The following is a 16,847-nucleotide window of genomic DNA, read 5'->3' on the forward strand; positions in this document are numbered from 1 at the left end:
TTTGCTGCCTGAAAAAAAAAAACTCCCCAAAACCATAACCTATCACAAAAGAAGCTATCAACACATAAAATTACGATTACAAAATCAGAAAGGATACTAAATTTTGTTAAAAAAGAAAAGCTCTTTGCCTTATTTTAAATGGGAAGAACTCTGGTGGTAAGATGCAGCACATGTTGATTTCAGGCTGCACGTGGTGGGGGTGGAGGAGCGGGAATGATTCCCCATCTCCTACGAACATCTTCCAAGTCCTCATCAAAATGGCGCTCATAATACAAACACATCAGATCAGTGCATTTCACGCCTGCCCGGAGAGCCCAAGGGAAGTAATGCTGGTAGAACAAACTCCTCTGACTTGGGCTGAATCGAGCAGTACCCCCTGCAACAGATAGGGCACACATGGGGAGAAGCATCTGTTCAAATTCTATGACCTTCAGCGCTGATTCGCCAATCAAATTGGTAGGTAGGTCAAACAGGGTGTGCCAGAAGTCATGCACTTCACGAGCGCGTGCTGCAACATACGCTATCTCTTCTGTTTCCATGAACCTGACAGGTGGCCTGTCATCAGGAGAGAAATTTCTGGATCCCATAAACTTAGCATATGCAGCACCAAATGTGTTTGGTGGAAGGTCCCATGCATGCCCTACGTTAGCAGAGATGACACGAGGGCGCTCCAGTAGTACAGCCTGTGGAGAAGATCAGGTAAAGCTTATTCATCAACTAAGCTAAAAAGAAGACTTTGTCATAGATGCCCAGTGGTAAGTGTATTTTCATACATCCCATTTGCACGTCATGTCTAATCAAACTTCTAAGCCGAAATCAATAGGAGCAAATCTAATGACATTTGCATTGCATGTAGTATGTTAAACTATGTTTAGATGCCTAAAGATAGAACCTCCTATATGGTGGAATTGAATTTGAGAATGCCAGACATTCTTTCTCAAAGGTGCCAAAATGATCCTCCAACAGAGTCTTGCAACTAAAAGTTTCTACACCATCTCTATCCAGGTAATGCTACTTAACTTGGTGGTAAGGCCATATACGTCCAAATCCATTGCACTCATATATTCATATTTCCAACATTCCATATAATATTGAATAAGATCCAACCATATTTAAAACTGAGATTGCAGAAAAAGCAAGGTATACGTTGTCGCTTTGTCTAAAATATAAGCCAAGTAAGGGCATTCCACCTTATATGAATATCTCTAGATGTGGTGAAAACAGTTTGCCACTTATATCACTTTTAAACAATCTGATCTAAGCACAACGAGCCACATATGTACACTCTGTACGTCAAAGGAAGCCATTTGAGAAACTAAAATCCTCGATAAGCGAAAACAATGTAAAAGTTCTGAGAGTAAATATAACAGCATCAAAAAAATACCAGCAATGTTGTGATGAATTAAAAGCTCACCCTGCCTTCTGGGCTCCTCTTCATTCTCTCAAGAACCCTTTCAAATGCAGGCTTTCCAGTCGTCTCCCCGAGAGCAGCTATCAAATCAGCTCTTCGCGGATCCAACAACGCTCCAACAGCTGATCCAACTGCCACAGCAGCCTGCTGCCATCCCTTCAGTTTAACTCGACCACCTGTCATCATATCCCTGCTACATCAAAAAACTTCATCAAACTCAAGCACAAATGAAATGTCCAAACAACCGCAAAGAGAAACATATGCAATTGCACAAATTGGTTGTTTTTTTCCCTACAGTGAACCAACATTTGTGATTGTACTGGAGAAAACAATCCTGGGTTACCAAAGAAAAAGGATTCGCGCTTTGAGCATGAATGCGATGCACCAATTAATTAGTAAATCGCCACACACAGTGGTAACAAATTACAGCTAATGCAGACTATCCAAACATAATCAGAAAAAAATCGAGCCACATGTGCGATGTCTTTCTGCAACCAGCAACAATCAGCAGAAAAAATAAATTGAATCAAATTGATAGAGTCCCCCTATTCCGTGTATTCAGTAATTTGAACCCTAATCCAGCATAAACCCGAGCTCCTAATTCAATAACAGAAACGGATGAAATTCGAGCCCTAATTTCAATTTGACACTCGAGCCCTAAATTTGACCATTTGAGTAAAACAAGAACAGCTAACCTGAAAGATGAAGAGGGATCAGAGGTTGGCGGTGGGGTTGATGGGTCGTGATCGTCGAGGACTTAAGGCGGCGGAAGTGGCGCCGGCGACAACTGCTGTGAAGTGAAGTGGGGACACTTGTTTTACTTAATTTTCTCTTTCGATCCTTTCTTCTTTAAATACTGTTCTGTTTTTACATTAATTAAGTGCTAATTCTGTAATACAAATAATTTCCTTTAATTAAGTGCATAAATTTTAATTAATTAATTAATTAATCAAGATTGTAGTCTACAATCGTTTTCAACGTTTTAGCTTCGGATGCAACTGCTTTGAAGCTTCTCCTCTCTCTCTCTCTCTCACTCAAAGAGAGAAAAATGGACTTCTCCCCCAAGTCCTGGCGTGCTCGGAAGCCTCCGCCGCCGAAAAATTCCGACCTTTATTCCACGGTGGTGATCCACGACAAAGACGGCGCCGCATCCAAAGAGCCTGAGCCCGGAGCGGACATCTACGCCACGATGTTGTACAAGGACGACGCCGCCGAGGACGAGGAGGAATCGCTGCCTCCTCTATTGAAGCGCCTCCCCAAGGACTTCGGCGGCGGCGGGGACGACATCGACGACTCCGACGACGACGCCTCTATCTCCGGCACGATGATTGTCAAAACCGATCGGAGGAAATCGAGCTTCTCCGGTAGGAATTCCAGTGCCTCATCTTCCTATTCTAAGCCGCGGAGCGTGGCTGCAGCTCCGGTTTGGGAGAGGAGAAGCCCTAGGGGAGGAATTGGGAGCGACGAGGAGGAAGAGGAGGAGGAGGAGAAGGATGGGGATTTCTCGACGTTTGTGGTGAGGAGGAGAGATGAGGACGGGGAGAAGGAGGATGAAGATGAGGGTATGGGGACGATTGTGAGGAAGGGGGGTGGTGGTGGAGGCGGGGGGACGATGCGGAGGGCGGTGGAGAGTATGCAGAAAGTTGGAGATATTGGAGGGATGGGATATGGGAGAGGGAAGAAGAGCAGCGGTGGTGGTGGAGATGGGGTTGGCGGCACGAGGACTCACGGAAGTGGGAAGATTTCATCAAGCTCGATAGCCGAGTGCATTGCCAGAGAGGATCCTTCTACCAAGTATGAGTTGCTCCATGAGCTCGGTAAAGATTCAAATGTTTGAGTTTTGCTTGCTTGGTTCTTCTCTCTGGTTGAATTATGATTATTGAAGTGATTTACTGCTATAGATTTTCCGACCAGGTTGACGCATTATAAAGTTTGTCGCTATTTATTTCATTGCAACAGAGGAAGGAAATAAGCTTTGTGATAAATCTTATTCCAGAATCTTCACTCAAGAAATGTCTGGGAATTGCAATATTTGAATTACTACTTGTTTAGCAGTTACTACCATAGAAGAAATATGAGCCTATATGCCTTACTTTAATTTTCATTGCAACAAATGGTTTAGCTACTTTAAATTGATATTTTATCAGGGAAGGGCTCATATGGGGCAGTCTACAAGGCTCGAGATTTAAGGACCTCAGAATTAGTTGCTGTCAAAGTGATATCATTGTCAGAAGGGGTATGAATGCAATATGTCGTCACTGAGGTCTTACCTTGTTTGTGGAATTTTGCTTTTTAATCATGGAATATTATTGCAGGAGGAGGGTTATGAAGAAATTCGTGGGGAAATTGAGATGTTGCAGCAGTGTAGTCATCCTAATGTTGTTCGTTATCTTGGGAGCTATCAAGGAGAAGAGTTTCTCTGGGTATGAGGAAGAGCATCAGCTTTTACCATTTTTATTATATGCTGTTTGTGGCTGCACTGTTTTTCTTTTGGGTGGGTGCTGAGAGTAGCATCCTTTACATCATGTGCTAGTTGCGCCCAAGGTTTTGATATTGATGATAACCACACATATTTAGTGAATTTACGGATTTGCTGGCAGATAGTAATGGAGTACTGTGGGGGTGGAAGTGTTGCTGACTTAATGAATGTTACCGACGAGGCTCTTGAGGAGTATCAAATAGCATATATTTGTAGAGAAGCTTTGAAGGTACTTGTGATTTGTTGATTGTTGTTTGCTAATAAAAAGTGTATGAAACACTTCATGCTTGTTTATATATCACAAACTTCACTTTCACTTTACTATTATCACTATTTATCCATTTCCAAGTCCATTTGCTGTAAAGAGCTATATTACAAGAAATTGCTTTGTTGGCATCCAAATGGATGCATGGATCTGGCCTCTGATTATTTATTGTCAATCAGGGTCTATCATATCTGCACTCAATTTTCAAGGTGCATAGAGATATAAAAGGTGGTAATATTTTGTTGACTGAGCAAGGAGAAGTCAAGCTGGGTAAGTCTTACCATTATCTCTTCTTGTACTAGTTTTTCGGCTCCTCTTTCCCAACTTTGGGCTAGTTAATGTCGACGGTTGGCTTCATGGATTTCAGTTTGGACTTTGGATGTATAGATTTAGCATTCTATTTCTTGAACCAGTGAGATAATGATATTTACAGGTGACTTTGGAGTGGCTGCACAGTTGACAAGAACTATGTCCAAGCGCAATACGGTATATGCACCTATTTGCATTTGTCTTCCTAATCAGAATTGGTTTAATTATCTCCCTCATAGTTGTTTCTCCTTCTTTTCTTTAAAGAATAGATATTGATAGGTAAATTCCAACATATTAAATGAGCCATCTTGAAATTTGATGATGGTTAAGCAGAAAGATTTTTTAGCATTTTGTTTGATCCACTGGTCAGATTAATTAATCATCTGATGAATGACTATTTTCAAAGAATGTTGATCCAGTCGGGCATGTGACACATGCCACAAATAGTAAGACCCATTACTACTAGTTGATCATCTGAAGAATGTCTTTTACCTAGCAATGCTGCATAGATTCTTGGACCTTATGTGAGACCATCACTAAAGTGTGCTTGCCATTTTAAGATATTGAGACTTTTTGCAATAATGAAATGCTAGGAATGTAGTACTCCGTATATGATACTGGGTGGCCCATGTTAGTGAAGGGAGCCTTTTTAAGTTAGTTGTGTTCTTGGAGAAAAGCTAAATCCACTCTTGATTTATGTATAAGGATTTACCCTGTGGGAGATCTATCTGAGACAAAACTATAATATATAAAAGCACTTCCTGCATTTGATATGTCATTTTATGCTGTCTAACCAGAAAATAATCTGTAAAAGAATTTTATTTATCCCCTTTTCAAGATTTTTTTCATCTCAAGTTTTTGTTACTTAGTTCATCGGTACGCCACATTGGATGGCCCCTGAAGTTATTCAAGAAAGCCGTTACGATGGAAAGGTATATTCTCTGGTTTCGTGCTCATAAAAGTTTGTTGATGAGAAGTCTTAGACCGGTCATTATTTACTAGTAATTTAATATCATGTCATTTTTTTCCCAGGTCGATGTGTGGGCTCTTGGAGTGTCTGCAATTGAAATGGCCGAGGCATGTTTCATTAATTTTTTCTCTTGTTCCTGTCAGTGACAATTGCAAATCCTACAGATTGTGTTGTTTCACGATATTATTGCGAACTTCATGGATGCTTAAATTTGGTTTCCAGGGACTTCCTCCAAGAGCAGCTGTTCATCCTATGAGAGTAAGTTCACAGACTTCAATAAATGGTTATGCTAAACTGACCAGTACAATTCAGTCCGAGACCTTTCATTGAGAAAATATCTAAGGGAATAAGTGCGTCATTAGCTAAATTTAGGGGCTAATACAGTTATAGTTATTCTTGAGAAACTTGCTTGTAAACCACCATTGTTTACCCATCTACCCATATCCCTTCATATTTGTGGGACCTCATGATTGTGTAGGATCCAGATTGATACTGCAAGTGCTCTAAGGTTATTGCCAGTGGTGCATTTATTCGGCACCTACATGTACCAATATACTTAGCATAAAATGTGAAGACAAGATTTAGTTAGAACATTCTCTTTTGTGATTCTTGAATCCTTCATAACGCATCTGTGCTCAAGCTATTGTAGTCGTTTTGTGGATGTTATTATGTGCTGGTACCTACAAACAAGACATTACTTTTATACTTGGTTCCTTTTTATAGCAATATATTACTTTTGGATGCTTACCTAATCCAACGTTGTGGTAGGTATTGTTTATGATTTCAATTGAACCTGCCCCAATGCTTGAAGATAAAGAGAAGTGGTGTGTCTTCTATTCTCTTTACTTTCAGCAACTGTTGAGGACTTTCGTCATTAAGTGTTGATGGTCCATCGTTTATTTAGAACTATGCTGGTAGTTACATCATGGTCATATTTTTTTGGAATTTTGAGACTTGAGTATCCCAATATAGTAAATACATGGACTGCATTTTTTTGCTTGCAGTCTGTAATGTTTGATTATTCATTGTTGCAGGTCGCTTGTATTTCATGACTTTGTTGCAAAGTGCCTGACGAAGGAGCCACGACTCCGACCCACAGCAGCTGAAATGCTGAAGGTATGGTGTCGCTTACTTACTCTCAGTGCTAACTGAATCCAATGCATAATCTTTATGAGTTCAGATGTTTCACGTTGACTCTTAGATGTTTCTGGTGTGTCTTAATTCTCTTGGGGAAAGTTTTCTATGGCGCTTGATATGGAATCCACTTTGAACAATTGGATCTAGTGAATTGAACCTCTCTTTCATTTTTCAAAGAAAGCTGTCACGTGTTTTGATACGCTGATGGATGTTTATTCTCTTATAATTACTGTTATATTTTGCGCAACCCTGATAGTAACGTTATTCAAATGTTGCCTTTCGAAATGTACACATTCCATACTCGGATTGAAGTTATTGTAATTTATTTGTATCCATAATACATGGTTTACTTAATCTGTATCATGCTTTATTCTCGTTTAATTCATAGGTATGCAAAATTATCTCTTCTACTTCAATTCTTACATCATTTTCTCTTTTCCTTTTGATCACATGAAGCACAAATTCATTGAAAAATGTAGAAGTGGAGCATCAGCAATGGTCCCAAAGATTGAGCAGGCAAAGCAAGTTAGGGCATCAATGGCATTGCAAACACAAGAAGTACCTTCAGATAGGACACTGTCGAGAGAAGGGGTATTTATAGTATTCCCTTTTGGATTATTTGTGTCGGCAGGACAACTGTCAATTCACAATACTTTCTCTTTTACAAAACGTAGAAGTGGAAAGTTACTCATTTTCTATAATCACAATATCTATTCCGTCTATTTCAGCCGGCAGGAGATTCAAGTGAACCAATACTAAATACTGTTCCATCAAAACGTCCGGATGGGCAGCAAGCTTCTGCACCTGGCATAAATGATACAGTAAAAAAAGCTGTAGAAGGTAAAATCCCTTGTTGATATCAATAAAAAATCTGATAGCTCTCTTTTAGAGCATTTTTCTAACATTTTTTGTAACTCGTCACCAAGTATTGCATAAATAGCAGAAGAAAGGGATGACAATCTTAGACATGAATGATCACTTTCAAATAAAATAATATTATACCATAGTCTTGATCGCATTTGAATAGAAAAGGCAACATAATTTGAAAATTGTGGAAATTTTTGATGAAATTACTGAGTGATAGTATTAAATAACCTCTAATATGGATTTGGCTGTTTCAACTAGCTCCTGAACCTGGTGAAGTCAGCTAGCATTTGCAAATATATCTATGATAGTTTTTAATTGTAAAATCAGCTCACCGTTGCATGTTCAACTTGTATTATTAGCAACTTTGGGCGCTACTTTACTGGAGAACTTTTTTTAGCAAAATCATAAACCCGTTGATTTTAAATTTTCTTATCAGGTGATTTTGGAACTGTAATAATCCATGATAGAGCTGATACTGGAAAAACTGCTACTGTGCCGCCATCTACACGAGCAGAAGATTCCGGTCCTGCTACGGGACATGTTGGAAAACCCCCAGTCAGTGGACCTGGTGATAAAACTAAAGACTCTCGGTAACTTAATTTCTTATATTTCTAATACAGACATAGAACTGATGCTTGTTAGTGGAGGGCGTTGTCATTTTTACTTTTGCCTTCTGATATGGAATCACTGTTAACACTTCACGTGATTCTTTAAATATTTTCGTGTAAGGAGGAAAGACCTCTTTATGTTTGCTTATATGGAGGATGGGTTGATATTTCTCCTTTAAACAAAGTCATCATGAAACGGCCTTACACTCACTTACACTGTTGTACAGACGAGTGAAATATTTAAAAATGGAAGAAAAGAAAGAATACCTCACCTCACTCCCTTCAGTATCAGTATCATGAACTCTTCCTTATCCCGATTTTCTTGTGTTTTGCCTACTTTAGGCAGAACTTTCTCACTTAGATGTTCTCTAGCAGTCATCTCTATCACTAAGGTTTCCAATACACACCGACTCATGCATCATAACTTGCCAGGATTGGGACTCCTCCCATCACTGGAATCCCGACAACGGAGCAAAATACTGAAGTAAATAGCATATCACAAGTAGCTGTTGGCAGTAGCTTGAGCGATCCTTTAGCTGCTAGTGAAACTGTCAGTAGAAAAGCATTAGACAAGGTAGTTTGATCTTCCAAGTTCAACTTCCACATTTAAATAACCTACGGTTGTTTAATTTTTGCTTATTTGGTCATCTTTTTGAGCAGCTTTGGTCCATATACACTGCTGGTAATACAGTACCGATCCCATTCTTAAGGGCAACCGACATATCCCCAATTGCACTCTTATCCGACAACGTGCTTGGGGGATGGCCTGGGGATAGCAGCGAAAGCATAGCTGTGGAGGCAATGCATGAGCTCTTTTCTGGTGACACCCAGCCTAAGAAGGGTAGAAGCAGACAAAATGAGGTCCTCTTTGTCCTAGTCTTGATGAAATCATTCCTATTTCCAGTAATTTCTTCGACATTCGGGTAATATAGCTAGCTCCTCAACTTGTTACAGGTGCCCCTGCCCCCAGGCGTGTATCAGAGATTGAATTCCAGTCCGACTCTGATGAATCTTGCTCAGGCATTATCATACCACAAAATGTATGTATTTCAGTTAATCCCTGGTCTCATTGTCGACAGATTCAGCCTTCTCGCCTTCTTAGATTCGTTGTGATGTTTCGTTGCAGGTGCTATGAGGAGATGCCGCTTCAAGAAATGCAGGCAGTGCAGGAACAACAGACCATTCAAAACCTTTCTGATACCCTTCGGACTATTCTACGATTGTAGTGTTTCTAATCTTTTTTGAAATAGAATCTTGATTGTGTGCTGTTGCAAATAGTTTTTCAAGGTTTACTGACTGAATTCAATGCACACCATTTGAAATGATTGTAATTCTGAAACAGTAATTTTTTTTTGCCAATTTTGTAATTGTAGAACCTTCCATAAAATGAATGTGAAAGTAAACATCAAACTGAGTGCAACTGTAACATAAACTAGAAATTTGAAAGTAAACATCTCTTAAATAAAATTATAATTTGTATTAATCTTTTGAAGTGAGAAGGAACATTCAGACAAGTAAAATTTTGTAACTTTCTTGAAACCATTAATTTATCTTTGAATTCTTATTATAGAAGGCAGTACTATAAAATTAGGCGAGAAATAAAAAAGAAAAAGAGATAAAATCCGGATTCAAAAGTATAAAAGAAAAACTATGGCCTCGTCTGTGCGTGGAAATTGAAGAATCTACGCCATATTTTCTCATCCTGCTTTGAAAATATGAGAGCTTATAGGATTTACAGCTGCTTACAACACAGAGGTGTAAGGAGATTATGTTCTTCTTTTACTGTTTTTTCTCGCATTCTTGAATACGACCCCTCATCAAAACCGGGTCTTTATGCCATTCTTGGCGCCATCAATGCTACCTGCATTTCTCCCAAACCCACATGGTGGTTTGCGTCTATCACCGCTTTTCGCCACTTACACGCCACTTCTTCTATTCATAACCACGACGGTGCTGATGGTAAGCTCTTCTGTTCTATTTTGTTGGTTCGTTTCTAGTGCCTGTCATGTGTTTGATGTATTGTCTCCAGTTTTTTATGCTACTTTGTGCTTTATTTGGGTGGAAATTTGTGTTCTTGAAGCCAGAGTTATTTAGTCTACGCCATATTACTTTAGGGCTTGTCCTTGACTTGGATCATGGCCTTCCGGCATTTTCTGGTTAGTTTTGATAATGTTCGCTTGCATTTTATGTATGGGTGAAGAAGCGTCAGATGAATCTAATGGAGAAGTTGAACCAATTGATTCGTGGGAGGAAGAGGATGAAGCTGAGCCTGAGGTGTGGTTTGAATTTGATGATCATTGCTATTTAGCTGGATAGTTTGCAATCTTGATTCTTTGTTAACATGAAAGTGTGGAAAAACTGTAGGTTGGTGATGGAGGTGATGGTGGTGGAGTTGTTCTTAACAATTGCCCTTGGGGTGAGAAAGCATTATCTATAGCTCAAGAAGTTCTTCGGGAGTTTAGTGAAGAGATGCAGCTCTATGCGTTCAAAACGTCTCCTCGAGGTTACATCTATGTGAGACTAGATAAACTTTCAAATGAGTAAGTCTCGTGTCGTGTTAGTCCTAGTAATCTTGGAACAAATGTTAGAGTATGATTATCGTTTACTGTTTTCTGTCCTTGATCAGATACGGGTGTCCCAGCATGGATGAGATTGAGGCTTTCAGTCGCCAATATAAGAAATCATTGGATGAAGAAATCCCAGATGATTTAGCTCTTGAAGTAATATTTACTTGTTTTGACTGGCTCTACTACTTTCATGTTTGTACATCTGATTCTATTTCCTCGATTTCTTTTTGGAGGTATCGAGCCCTGGTGCAGATCGGTTGCTGAGAGTCCCAGATGACCTGCTGAGGTTCAAGGATATGGCAATGATTGTCAACTATTTGGAAGATTCAGATACCAGATCCCCAGAAAAGGAAGCAGTGTACCTTCTCGACTCCATTGAAACAGAGTCGGAATGCTGTGTTTGGAAGCTGGCAGACGTGAGGGAGAATCGAGACCCTGCAGCTAAGGGAAGGCCAATGAGTCGCAAACAGAGAGATTGCAGGCTAAAACTACCGTACCATGTGATAAAGCGGGTAAAACTTTACATTGGTTATTAGTGAAGGCAGTAAGTCTCTCAGTACACAATTTTTGAGTGAAAATATACCATGAAATGTTTAACAAGATTCATGGGGAACCCTTCTTCCAGTTTTGAGTTGTAATCCCTCAAATTCCCGTCTCATGAATTGATCAATGAAAAGTTTTTAGTAGCAGTATCTTATAGTTGTTGAATTCTATATTGCACAACTGTTATTCCTCTCATCTCTCTCTCTCTCTCTCACACACACACACACACAGCATAGTCAGTCACCAGATAGGAAAAACGAGCCATGAAATTGGCAGTTGAAAATAACATAGTCTAACTGGATAAGTCCACAAACGATATATACATTAGTTTTATACACACCAAATCTAGTAGTTATGCTGCATATTCACACATTGCAGCAGAGAGAGGCAAAAGGGTATTCGGTAAACACTAAATACTCATCCCAGGCTCAAACCTCGTCTGAAATGCCTATTAAGTGAATCCCTCTTGATCTGGACAAGCTTGTCGTAAACACACCATGGAAAGCTGATGTAGTGATCCCTCCTATTCATCCCCACATTGTAGCAGCCGTAGAAAGAAGAATCATAAGTCACGTGATACCAAGCCGAAGCCATTGCATAGGCATCCCGCGATTCGCTTCCGTTCTTAAACCACGACCTAGCCTCACTCCTAAGGGCCCTCACGGCTGCCCCAATAGCATCTGCATCTTTCCTCCGATCAAAAGTCTTTGACGTCTTCATGATGGCACCGCTCAGTATCTCAGCCTCAGTCTTGATGCCATAGTAGTCCATCAAGTTCCCCAGCTTGTAATCATACTCAGTCTTATACTCAAAGGCTTCGTCAATGTACTCTCTGAATCCTTCGACTTCCATGTCACTATCGTAAGATTTTATAGCCACTTCTATGGTGAAGCTCTTCACAGAAGATGTGTGAGGGGCGATATCCTTCACCTCGCGGTAGAGCTTCCCGATGACCCGCTCCGATTGGTACGTCGTCTTGTCGGGCTTGTCCATAAAATCTGGGTACTCTTTCACACGAAGGTAAGGAGGGATTTCTGCAGGGATTCCGGTCTTGGGAAAGTCGACTGCAACTGAGAAAAGTCTGGCCAGCTCTACACATGGACTGCTTAATGCCATGCTAAACTCTTTGTCAGCAAAGACAGTATGTGCATTGGCTATGATCCCCAAACTGTCGTTAACAATGTAATTTGTGAAGTATTCTTCAACTTCCTACACCACAAATTAACATTTTATTTTAGAAACATAGCTTTGTATCAAGTATTGCAAATGATGATTATTACCTCAATGGTGACATCGTGATCAAGTTGTGTGTTAGGAGCAGGATCATAAGTCATCGGAGATTCTTGACGAGGTGGAATCAACTGAGGATCCCAACACACGAAGTATATGTCTCCATCCAAATCACTCCCAGAGCACTCATTTGGATGAGGTCTGATTAGCAACGCAGTATGTTTTAGAATGATTAGATGAAATTGAACACTGTGATGCTGTGAAGGAGTCAGTTCTTACCTCTTTCCTTTTTGTGGGAAGACGACACAGTCCACCATGTGGCTTAGTTCTGGCACGTTGACAGCTCTGAGAACACGGACGTCGCCCGGGTGCAGACACGGGTTCTTAGCCACAGCTACCTTTCCTGTAATGGTGTACTTGAAGCCAGTTGAATCCCCACTGCTTCCGGTGCCTGAAAATTGCACAAACACCTGTCCGTATTCCAAGGTGCCAGTTTCATCCATACATCCCATCATTTGGCGAGCTTGTGGGACGAATATTCTTGCCTTCACCCGTAAATCGAGCAGCTTTGCTGAGCGGAAATTCTGCAGCATCATTGAGAGAAACGGCTCTTCATCAGGCTTGTAGCCGCATTTCAACATTTCTTTCAAGATGTTGGTATTTTCTCCGGGAGCCATCAAGTCCAGTGCTTCCTCAGCTTTTAGTGGATCGACTAAGATAGCATCGAGCTGAGCTACTGCCTCCCTCTGCTTCACCAGAAAGACGCGATCACTCACTCCAAGGGTGGACAAGAGTGTGATGATCTGGCGATTCATGAAACACGGTTGATACTTGCTCCATGATAGAACATCTAGCTTCGTGTTGTCTGATTGATACTTCAGCATACTATCCCTCAATGAGAGCTTTACCCATGAAGTGGGATCAACTGCAACGACACCTTTGTAGCCACCGTACCTGATCTGAAAGGCAGATGGAACACTACCTCTGATTTTACATTTATTAGCAACCCTTCGAGCAAAATCAGATGATATTTTCCCTATCCCATCAGAAAAGGTATATGTGGTCCCATCTGTAACAACCTTAACATCAGGGATTCTTTCAACCTCTTCCCGAGCAACACTTAGTGTTTCTGTCGACGAACCAAAGGACTGACCAAGCCTTGCAGCATACTTTGCGACATTCCGTATGGAACTGAAATCACCCATCCACTGCCTTATATAATCAGCATTGAGGTTTCTAGCTGAAGCAGCAAACATCCAGAGGGAATTCTCCCTCAACTGACTCGAGGAGAATGCAAGAAATTCAAACTTCTTGTCCCCTATTCTTATGCCATTCCTCAAGGTAGAAAGTACTCTCTCGTACAGCTTTGTCCTTCCATTGCCAATAGAGGTGGCTACCCTTGGGGATAAATCAGTCGAATACATCTTATCCCACTCCTCGTCAACGAACGAAACACGAAGGAAATTGTCAATGTGGCCAGAAAATTGGCGGAGGACACGGTTTGACATGTTCACTTCAGGTCCAGCGAAGTAGACTTTGGTTGGAGTAACTTGAACCCGGTGAACATACACCAGACCATCATCCAAACTAATGGTAGGAGATTTAGGTAGTTCCTCGGATGTTTGGTACTTACGGTATTGCTCACGAAGCCATGCCACAGGATCATAGCAGCATTCCTTTAGGTAGTAAAGCTTCTCTAATGCATGCTCTATGTATCTAATATCATGCATTTCGGGATTCACACAACGGAAAAAATCTCTATCTAGCTTCATTCCAGGAATGCATCCGTTTTGCACCAATGTGCAGACCTTGAATAGTAATCTGTAAGGCAGCTCAACCCCATGCGGGGGTTGTACAATTGGAACCAGAGGTGAATCTGCAGAGAACGGGGCTCCATTCTCTAAGACCAATGGTGTGTCACTTACACTGTAGTATACAAAGTTGTGCTTAAAATCTGGGAGCTTCATGCCGTGAGGAATCTGGAGACACATGCCAGAAGATTGTCCGATACATGATGGAGTGAAATCTGTCGTCCTAATCCACTGATCATCCGGAATATCCTTGAAAAAACTATAAATTGAATCGAGCTTCTTGTGGATCCGAGGAGCTCCATATAACTGAAGAATAAAGGCATAAATATATCAACCTACTTCAAAAGTTCCCAAACACATGGATTACACTATCATATATCATAATCAAACAACACTATCATATATCATGATCAAGGTGTATGTAGTAGCTGCAAGAGCAAAGAACAGCTACAAAACAAGGTAATGTAGTAAAAAAAATTCTATTTTCAGGTCCAGAAACTGAAGTTCATTCAGATAAATGATGTAATAAGTAGATAAGCACTGGACCTGTATGAGAAGAAGCTTTGCAGTTCGACCACTCGAATTATGCAGCACAATTTGCCATATATTTTCGTACGACAGCTGAAGCCTGTATTCAACATTACGATGGCTCAAAAAGAAGTGAAATTTCTTCAGCCCTGCTCCAAATTTAACAGAAACATCTTGAGCTCTCCATAGCACAGAAAACTTTTGTTTAGACACCTGACACCCAAAATTCAGAGTCACACCATCCATCTCATGTTTAAATGATTTAGGATTCACAAAGTTGGTATCCTGTTCAAAAGCCTTTAAATAAGAGCGACTAGTTCCCAGATGATAATAGAGGCCAATATTTGCCAAATGTATGATATCCTCAGCATATTCTCTACTTGTAAACTGGACTTTGGCATAAGCCCTCGAACCCCTCTTCCCCGGCCTCACTTCTAGAGCCTCCACAGCTCCCGGGCTCGTACGGTCCTCCAAGAACTTTTTCACTTCTTCAGCAGCAATAAGTTTGGGGAAACCAGAAACATGAAGTGTCTTTCTCATTTTCACAGTGAAAACTGCAATTTAATCACAAATGCAGTTTAATCATGAGTAACAAGAGAACCAAAAGCATATCCAAGGAAACAAGATAACTAGAAAAAGCTAATTCATGTTGATTAGGTTAGGACTGATTTTTTTATTTTCTTTTTCTCTTTTTTTTAGTATTTTCACCATAATCACCACCAATAATTCAATGAAGACAAGAAAAGGTCTAATACTACAATTTCATTTCATACAAGAACTTAAAAAATTTCAAGAATCTACATAATCACAACAAGTCACATTTTACAGATGGATCTAACAAATATGTGTATGTTATGTGGGAAAAATTCAATCTTAGAGAGTGATCATTACATACATATACATATACACGTAGAGGGAGGTTTGAGAGAGAAAAGAAACTACCCTAAAATCGAAGAGAGTGAAGTGGGAAGTTGGAAGTATTTTAGTACAACGAGAGTTGAATGATCAAGGGATGAGCTTCTTCTACCAAACCCATTCCAAGAAAAGATTCAACTTTGAGAGAGAGACAAAGGGATGGGTGAGAGACTGAGAGTTGAGAGTGACTCACTGTGTTTCAAGTCAATAACGTTTCTTCACATTACACTATGTAAAGTGGATACCACAAAGATTCTTTGAAAACATAGTTTAATCATTTAATTCATTGCTGACGAATGGAGTCTTGCGTAGCCCTAAATATATTGCCCAATTAAAGGAGAGAATATGATGCAAATATTTTTATCAATCTTTAAAAATTGGACGAGTTCATGCTTCAATCAGAAAAGTAATCTTGTTTTTGTCATTTTTATATTCTTTCTACAAATTACTTTATAGTTATTTTTTATTCTATCTCATATTTTATCAATTTTGGATTAAAACAACCTGCACACTTTCCTAGCATTTATTATTTATATATAGCCCTATAAAAATTTATGCCATTATTTCCACTTATCTACAACACTCATGAGGTATCTAAAGTTTATAAAATTCATGCCAAAACGGAGTAGATCTGAAATACTATATCACTTTCGAGTTTCTGTTTTTATTTGATAATAATATAATCACTATATTTAGAAAATAATTGGAAGAAAAAACTAATTTGGTCGTACATATGTAAATTATGAAAGCTTGACTAGTGTATTTGTTTTAAATCCAACATGGGTCCCAAAATCTTAAAAGATTCTAAAGGAAGAGAAAATAAATGACCTAAGACTTCTCGCTTAAGAAACTTTTATCCATCCTTTCCTCCCCCACCATTATATTTTAACATTCGTACACGATAAATAATAAACAAATCATTTTTTAATTTACCATTTCTTGAGTTGTACTATTAATTGTAAAAAAAGTACTAGCATGGAGACTATCAATTAACTTCTATTAATGAGATTCTATTCCATTGGCGTAGGACTAATAGTTCTCAATTACTTCTAATAATCTAAATTTTGTGGAGTCCAAATAAGATTATATTAATAATTTGATGTATTAATTATATATTAAAATAATAAATATATTAAATAAATAAATTAAAAAGATTTATTAGCCTTTAATCTTATTTTTTATTTTTATATTTGAATTTTCTTTCTAT

General features: G+C 39.5%; 4 protein-coding genes across 5 annotated transcripts; 2 read left to right on the forward strand and 2 right to left on the reverse strand.

Annotated features, from left to right (window-relative positions):
* Positions 1 to 40: 40 nt before the first annotated feature.
* LOC125207267 (ubiquinone biosynthesis protein COQ4 homolog, mitochondrial) lies at positions 41 to 2,262 on the reverse strand. 2 transcript variants are annotated; one of them, XM_048106534.1, is made up of 3 exons: positions 2,107 to 2,262; positions 1,415 to 1,601; positions 41 to 683 (listed from the first exon to the last, which is right to left on the reverse strand). In XM_048106534.1, the coding sequence occupies exons 2-3, from the start codon at positions 1,595 to 1,597 to the stop codon at positions 180 to 182; spliced, it is 687 nt and encodes a 228-aa protein (XP_047962491.1). In that variant the 5' UTR covers positions 1,598 to 1,601; positions 2,107 to 2,262; the 3' UTR covers positions 41 to 179. The 2 variants fall into 2 exon arrangements, with proteins under 2 accessions (XP_047962491.1, XP_047962492.1); XM_048106535.1 differs by having other exon boundaries at positions 1,415 to 1,604; positions 2,107 to 2,254.
* A 143-nt stretch (positions 2,263 to 2,405) lies between these two features.
* On the forward strand, positions 2,406 to 9,405 carry LOC125207265 (serine/threonine-protein kinase dst1). Its single transcript, XM_048106532.1, has 18 exons — positions 2,406 to 3,228; positions 3,559 to 3,647; positions 3,727 to 3,834; positions 4,012 to 4,119; positions 4,335 to 4,425; positions 4,589 to 4,641; positions 5,334 to 5,396; positions 5,497 to 5,541; positions 5,657 to 5,692; positions 6,203 to 6,258; positions 6,469 to 6,550; positions 7,028 to 7,162; positions 7,300 to 7,411; positions 7,875 to 8,028; positions 8,479 to 8,620; positions 8,707 to 8,907; positions 9,001 to 9,086; positions 9,173 to 9,405. The coding sequence occupies exons 1-18, from the start codon at positions 2,460 to 2,462 to the stop codon at positions 9,270 to 9,272; spliced, it is 2,430 nt and encodes an 809-aa protein (XP_047962489.1). The 5' UTR covers positions 2,406 to 2,459; the 3' UTR covers positions 9,273 to 9,405.
* Positions 9,406 to 9,491: 86 nt separating this feature from the next.
* LOC125207266 lies at positions 9,492 to 11,321 on the forward strand. The gene is made up of 5 exons (XM_048106533.1): positions 9,492 to 10,005; positions 10,247 to 10,320; positions 10,411 to 10,586; positions 10,673 to 10,766; positions 10,847 to 11,321. Exons 1-5 carry the CDS (start codon positions 9,762 to 9,764, stop codon positions 11,147 to 11,149), a joined length of 891 nt encoding a protein of 296 aa, XP_047962490.1. The 5' UTR covers positions 9,492 to 9,761; the 3' UTR covers positions 11,150 to 11,321.
* Positions 11,322 to 11,432: 111 nt separating this feature from the next.
* Positions 11,433 to 15,839, reverse strand: LOC125207464 (RNA-dependent RNA polymerase 1). Its single transcript, XM_048106825.1, has 5 exons — positions 15,668 to 15,839; positions 14,744 to 15,279; positions 12,666 to 14,503; positions 12,437 to 12,587; positions 11,433 to 12,365 (listed from the first exon to the last, which is right to left on the reverse strand). Exons 2-5 carry the CDS (start codon positions 15,263 to 15,265, stop codon positions 11,574 to 11,576), a joined length of 3,303 nt encoding a protein of 1,100 aa, XP_047962782.1. The 5' UTR covers positions 15,266 to 15,279; positions 15,668 to 15,839; the 3' UTR covers positions 11,433 to 11,573.
* Between the last annotated feature and the right edge of the window lie 1,008 nt (positions 15,840 to 16,847).

This window comes from Salvia hispanica, chromosome 2 (genome assembly GCF_023119035.1).
Source record: "Salvia hispanica cultivar TCC Black 2014 chromosome 2, UniMelb_Shisp_WGS_1.0, whole genome shotgun sequence".
NCBI classification, from domain to species: domain Eukaryota; kingdom Viridiplantae; phylum Streptophyta; class Magnoliopsida; order Lamiales; family Lamiaceae; genus Salvia; species Salvia hispanica.